At 45.9% G+C, this 5,745-nt stretch overlaps 1 protein-coding gene across 1 annotated transcript; it reads right to left on the reverse strand.

The window, feature by feature from the left end:
* Window positions 1–301: 301 nt before the first annotated feature.
* Window positions 302–2,345, reverse strand: LOC106585477 (uncharacterized). The gene is made up of 2 exons (XM_082970043.1): window positions 572–2,345; window positions 302–406 (listed from the first exon to the last, which is right to left on the reverse strand). The coding sequence occupies exon 1, from the start codon at window positions 2,269–2,271 to the stop codon at window positions 835–837; it is 1,437 nt and encodes a 478-aa protein (XP_082826169.1). The 5' UTR covers window positions 2,272–2,345; the 3' UTR covers window positions 302–406; window positions 572–834.
* Window positions 2,346–5,745: the final 3,400 nt, after the last annotated feature.

The raw sequence follows: 5,745 nt of genomic DNA on the forward strand, positions 1-5,745 counted from the left end.
TCTAACCACAAGGGTATCTGCCGCCCCAAGTCCTGCCAACTCAAAAACTGCACAATAAATGTGTAACCAAGGGGGAACTAGTGCATTTCTCTGAGAAAAGCTGCTTCGGTGCTACCAATCATCCAAAACACTCGAAACTCTTGTAAAATAATTTGCATTTATTTGATCAAATAGACTTTGAAAGGGTAGACATGCAGAAATTCCTCTTGTCAAAAGTCTTGCTGTTACAAAAGTAGTTCTTCATGCAGCGTAACAGGTTACAGGTTCTTCTTGGTGAAGCGCCTGAACGGCTTCATCATTGCTGAAAAGACCCTGACAATCAAGGATTGTTTTTTGATAGGCTGAGATATGGAGGGAGAAACCTCTCCAACTGGAGATTCAGCACCATGAGCCTCAATGTGTGGAGCTAGAAACACAAGAGAAATGGATGGGGAGGGAGAGAGAGAGAGAGAAATACAGTATAATAACTTTGATAAATAACAGTGCAATGAGTTTGGTAGGCATACTCTATGTTTCTAACACACACCTAAACAAAACTACAAGCTATAGCAGAGCTCTAAAACATCCTTACCTATGCAATGTCCATCAGTAGAGGGAATCTCAGTCTGTTCCTGGACTGAACGGCAGTCCTTTTTGTTTTCTCTCTTGGAACGCTAACAGGAGAAAGGTAAAGAAAATGGTACAGAGAATAAAGAAAGAAATGGAACACTTCTGAATCCAAGGCAACAATTTAGTGATGAATAAAAACATATTTATCTCATATATTTGTCTTATCATAGCCACATCAATAACATCAGCACCTAACTGGAACAAAAAACAAATGCTAACTCCCTGCTATACCTTGAAGTTGATCCTGAGTTTGGTCATTGAAAAGCAAAGGAAGCTCCTTCTTGCTTTCTGCTCAGCCCCCCTCTCTGTCTCAGCCTGGTCTGCTGGGTTTGTTGCAGCAGAAGCTGGTCTTGACGCTTCCTTGCGTCCCTGTACCAGCTGCTGGGTCAAGGACTTTACCAGGACTCTGTCAAATGCAGGGTCCTGGGAGGAAATAGCTGCTTGCAGGGTGTTATAAGAGCCAAACTCCTCCATCAAGTTTTTATGTACACCTCTGAACACCCTGTGGATGTGCAGGTTCTGGGAATATTCCTGTGTCCTGGAGAAACTGGATGCAGCACAGAACTCAGACAGGACTTGTCTGATGAGTTGCTGAGATGTTTCTGTCATGTCTGGTGCCTGTTGGAAGGGTCCATCTAGGGCTGAGGGTCTGATCTTCGATAGCAACCTTATCACCAGTACGGTGACCAAACAGATGACATCATCTTTGCTGGAGTCCATCAAGTACTGCAGTGGGAATGCAGTGGCACTGCTGATGTCTGGCCTGATTAAGAGCTCCCTCAGATGGCCAGAGCTGCTGGGGATGCTCACCTCCTTCTCTTCAATGTCAATCCCATCTCCCTTTGGTACCAAAGAGGTTCCCTTGCTGGTGAAAGATGGAATAGTGGAGGATCGAAAAGAGGCTTTAGCACTCGGTGGTCGGCTGCTGTCAGTCATTGGACTGTTACGATGCAGGGGTTCATCTGTGTGTGCCATCATCTTTGTCCTTAGGTCACTTGTAGAAATCTCTGGCATTTTAGAGTCCCTGGTGTCGATGCAGGAGCTCCTGACGATGGGGCAGGTCAGATCAAAAGGCACTTCGTCAGGGATGGGAGTGCCAGGGAGGTTGATCTCTAACTCACACTCTGACCTAGGACCCTTTGAAGAGCTAGACAAGGAACTACGACCCTTTAAAGAAGTGGACAAAGATGAACAGGTTCTAGGGATGTCTTGGCAGACTTGTTCACTGTCATCCTCACTTTTCTCAACCTCCTTCAGCATAGTTCCTACCATATCGTTGATCTGAAGGAGCTCCCTGGAATCCTTAATTCGCCCGAAGTTTGAGATTTCACTCTGGATAGCAACCAGGATTTGCCCAAGGGTCTCTTTGGAAGAAGCATTTTCTGTCCTTTCGGATCCGGATGGCTTCAGCCCTGTGAAGAAATCCTTAAGTATGTTCTTCATATTGACGCAGATGGTCTTAGCTGTTGACCAAAGCTTCTCTTCTGATATTTTAACACTCAATTCAGTATCATCCAGTTGGGAGCCCCCGTGGGAGCACTGCAAAACTCTCCCACTTCTTTCCAGGAGCACAGTGTCAGTGGACTCATTTTTCTGGAAAATAGTCGCCATTCCTTTGACAAAGGTTTCCACTAATCCAGGGGCTGTATTCTGAGAGGACATGGAGGCAATCTCTGATGGCGAGCTAGATGATAAGCCAGCCTGCAGACTTTTCTGAAGACCAGTATGGCTGATCTGTGTGAAGGAATGACTGGATCTCATCAGCACTTTACTCACTGCCTCTTCTGCCTGAGTCTGAAAGTCATTGCTAGAGAGCTTCTTAATGCTCTGAATCAGACTAGTAGAGGACTGTGTGATTCTGACACTCTCTTCTGAGCTCAGTTGAGAACATTGAGTACTCACACTCAAGTCTTCATTGGGTGAGGGTGACTGGGAAATAGTATAGTCATCAAGCTTTGATAGGACACCATCAACAAGCCAACAAGCATCTAGGGACTCATCAGATGAACTGACAACGGCCAAGCATTTACTCTCCACTTTTGATAACTCTGACTTGTAGATGGAAAAAACACTGCTAAGAACTTCTTGAGTGCTGTTATCCAGATTGGAGAGACAGAGAGCTGGTATTGGTTGGCTCTCACTGGGAACTCTACTAAGTTTGGTGCTGGGTAACTGGACCTCAACAGTTGAAACAGTTGCCTTTTCCAGGGTGTCTGAAGACTCCTGAAGAGAAGCATCCTTAGCCACACCTTCTTCTCGAGCGGATAGAGTTAAAAGGTCCCTCAGCTTTGCTCGTATAAGGCCATAGAGTGTGCGGGCTGGAGAGAAGGTTATCTTCTGTGAAAACCCTGTTTTGTGGTCATTTACAGGAACTGGCCAATCAACTGCTTCACATTTGCCTTCAAATGATGCTTTCGTCTCCATGCCTCCCACAAATGCCTTAACAATCACTGTGGCAGTGGAGCTTACAGATGTCAGGGCTGTGCAGCTGGTATTCAGGGGAGCTTCAGTAAGGCTAGGAGCAGCACTAGAAGGCCTAGAGGAAGGAGCCACGCCAGAAGAGCTGCTGACTTTCCTTGTAAGGATGGTGCTCACCGCCTTGAGGGCTTTAGACTGAAAGTCGGGGCTAGAGAGGGTCTGAAGCTCTCTGGACACCACACTGCTAGAGGATCCAGTCTCTTTGAGAAAGTGAGTGGTCCCTTCTTTCCCAGATGGACACTCAACATCAAGGTCACATTGAAGATTGGTCAGAAATTTAGACCCCAAGATTGTCATCTTCTTGGCCAGATCCAATAGGATGTTGTAGTCCTGTGCCATTTTGTCCATTGTGCCGACAATGGCATTCAGCACATCATCGGTCACAGGGTCCATGAGGGGCTCGATAAACCCTACCCACTCTGGCTCAGACGTTTGGCTCTGTAGCTCGGCCAGGATCTGCACCGAGGCTACCCGAATGACCTCCTTGCCTGCTGCTATGTCCTGACTGTCCATAGGGGGGCAACTCCCCGAGCTGGCCTGAATGGCCACTGAGAGGCCAGAGTTAAGCTGGTGTACTACCTCTCCCGCGATAGCATAGCTCAACTCGGAAGAGCTGGAGGAGGTGGGGTTGGAGTGACCCTCAACCAGGGATATCAGGAGGCTCTCTTCCGTTACCCCAAAGAGAGCTTTCAGAGGCTCCTCCATGAGGGGAGCCTCTCTAGTTGCTGGCAAACTCTGCAATGAGGTCTGGGAACTTGAAGATAAACACACAATCACCACTTATGCCATGCAAATGTGACCAGCCAGCTGGTATCTAATCTGGGTCATTAGTGAGCTTGAAAATCAAATGAGAGCAATGATGGTTTACTTCTCATACCACCGTAGTTCTAGAAGCCTAAAGCCAACTGACACGAGTTTTTGCCTGATTTTTATGTTTGTACCACATCAGAATATGATTAATTCTGAAAGGCATGTACCTGATCTGTTTATTCATAGATTACTTTATGGCTAACCCAGTTAAAAATTACTTTCACCTGGACCCACCCCCTCAGGGGCAACATTTCTGACCAGAACTTCAAACTACAAGGTATGAATTCCAAGTTAATAATTTATGATAAGTATGGGTCAGGTCTTGCAATTATTAAGTTGAAATATTGCTGTGAACATACCTCTTAGGCGACCAGCATGGTGATGAGGTTCTGCGAGTGGATTTTTGGCGGCACCCTGCACTGCCATTCCTCCTCCTCTCCTTAGTCCAGTAGTTCATCTCACTGATCAGCAGCCTTTTCTCTCGCTCATCCAGACTGCCTAAGGAATCCTCAGACCCTGTCAGAGAGCACTGGGATTCTGGGGAGGCTGCCCCACTCCTCAGGTCCACACCCATGATACGAGCTAGCGCTGGTAGGAGAATGCGGAGGGCTGTCTGGGTCACGACCTTAACAATCTTCAGACACAGCATGGAGAGCTGCTCGAATGTGAGCTATGGCCAACAAACAGAGTAATGTTTTTGTCAATCAAGCAATTCCATGACACCATTCCCTATATAGCGCACTACTTTTGACCAGAACCTTATGTGGAGAGACTTACGTTATTTTTCATGCCATGCTGAATCACTCTCCATTGGCTAGAGAAAAGAAAAGAAAGGAAACATATTTTAGCTGCACACTGGTGTTGAGTTAGTGGAGTCACTAGATAGCCATGTTAGGGAAAATAAAAGTGTATTTAATTAAGCTATTAGCAAGTACATGAGCCATTTTGTTCTTGATTTACAGGAAGAGTTAGGGGTGTGGTTACGGTGATGTTAGGGTTAGGTGTAGTGTTTGAAATCGCATTTGTGGTTAGAAGGTGCACTATGACTATAAATTCAGAGTTGTTGTATGTGAGGTTGGAGAAAGACATGGGACTTGCTCATCAGTTAGACTCCTCAGGAAGGAGAGGAGGATTGGGGCACAGCATGTCCCAATCTTGAGAGAAGGCATTAGAGTCCTCTGAGCCTCCTTCTCCAGCTGCTCAATGATAGATCCCCTTTCCCGGAAACCACACCCGGGTGTCTGAGAAGACTCTGGGAATCCGCAAAGAGAAATCTAAAGTTGAATCTGAACTTTATATCTAATTTCCTTCACCTTTAGTGATTTGATTGCACTGGACAGGTAAAAGCACATCTCTCTGCGGGCCTCCACTATATTGCTTTCACCTATATAGATACTATCTTCTCAGATCAGTGCTGATGAATTTGAACACAACCTGCACCCAACATGAAGTAATCTCGGACCTGCACCAATGCTGCTGTCCTCCTCCACGGAAGTCTTCTTGGCACTGCCACTGGACTTACGTTTAGCCTACATGACAACAGATTATAGGTCTCATAGCAGATCTAAGGTCAGTGTAGCGTCTCCTCCTAATGCTTTAAGGTTAGGATTTAGTGATAGTAAACTAATCCTAGATCTGTGCCTAAGTAGGCAGAGGATGTGTAAAGGACAGCATATTTCCTACCTTGCCTCCTGTCCTGTTCTTGTTGGTCTCATGTGTCTCTGTTTCATCCTTCATATTCTCCACAACTTTATTTTGATCATCCGGGGAATCCTATTGCTGTGGTAGTGACCTACTATACTGTTAGTAATTTCTCCTCTAAACTCAAAATAGGCTAAATGAACCATA

This window comes from Salmo salar, chromosome 27 (genome assembly GCF_965601325.2).
Source record: "Salmo salar chromosome 27, fSalSal1, whole genome shotgun sequence".
Lineage (NCBI taxonomy): Eukaryota > Metazoa > Chordata > Actinopteri > Salmoniformes > Salmonidae > Salmo > Salmo salar.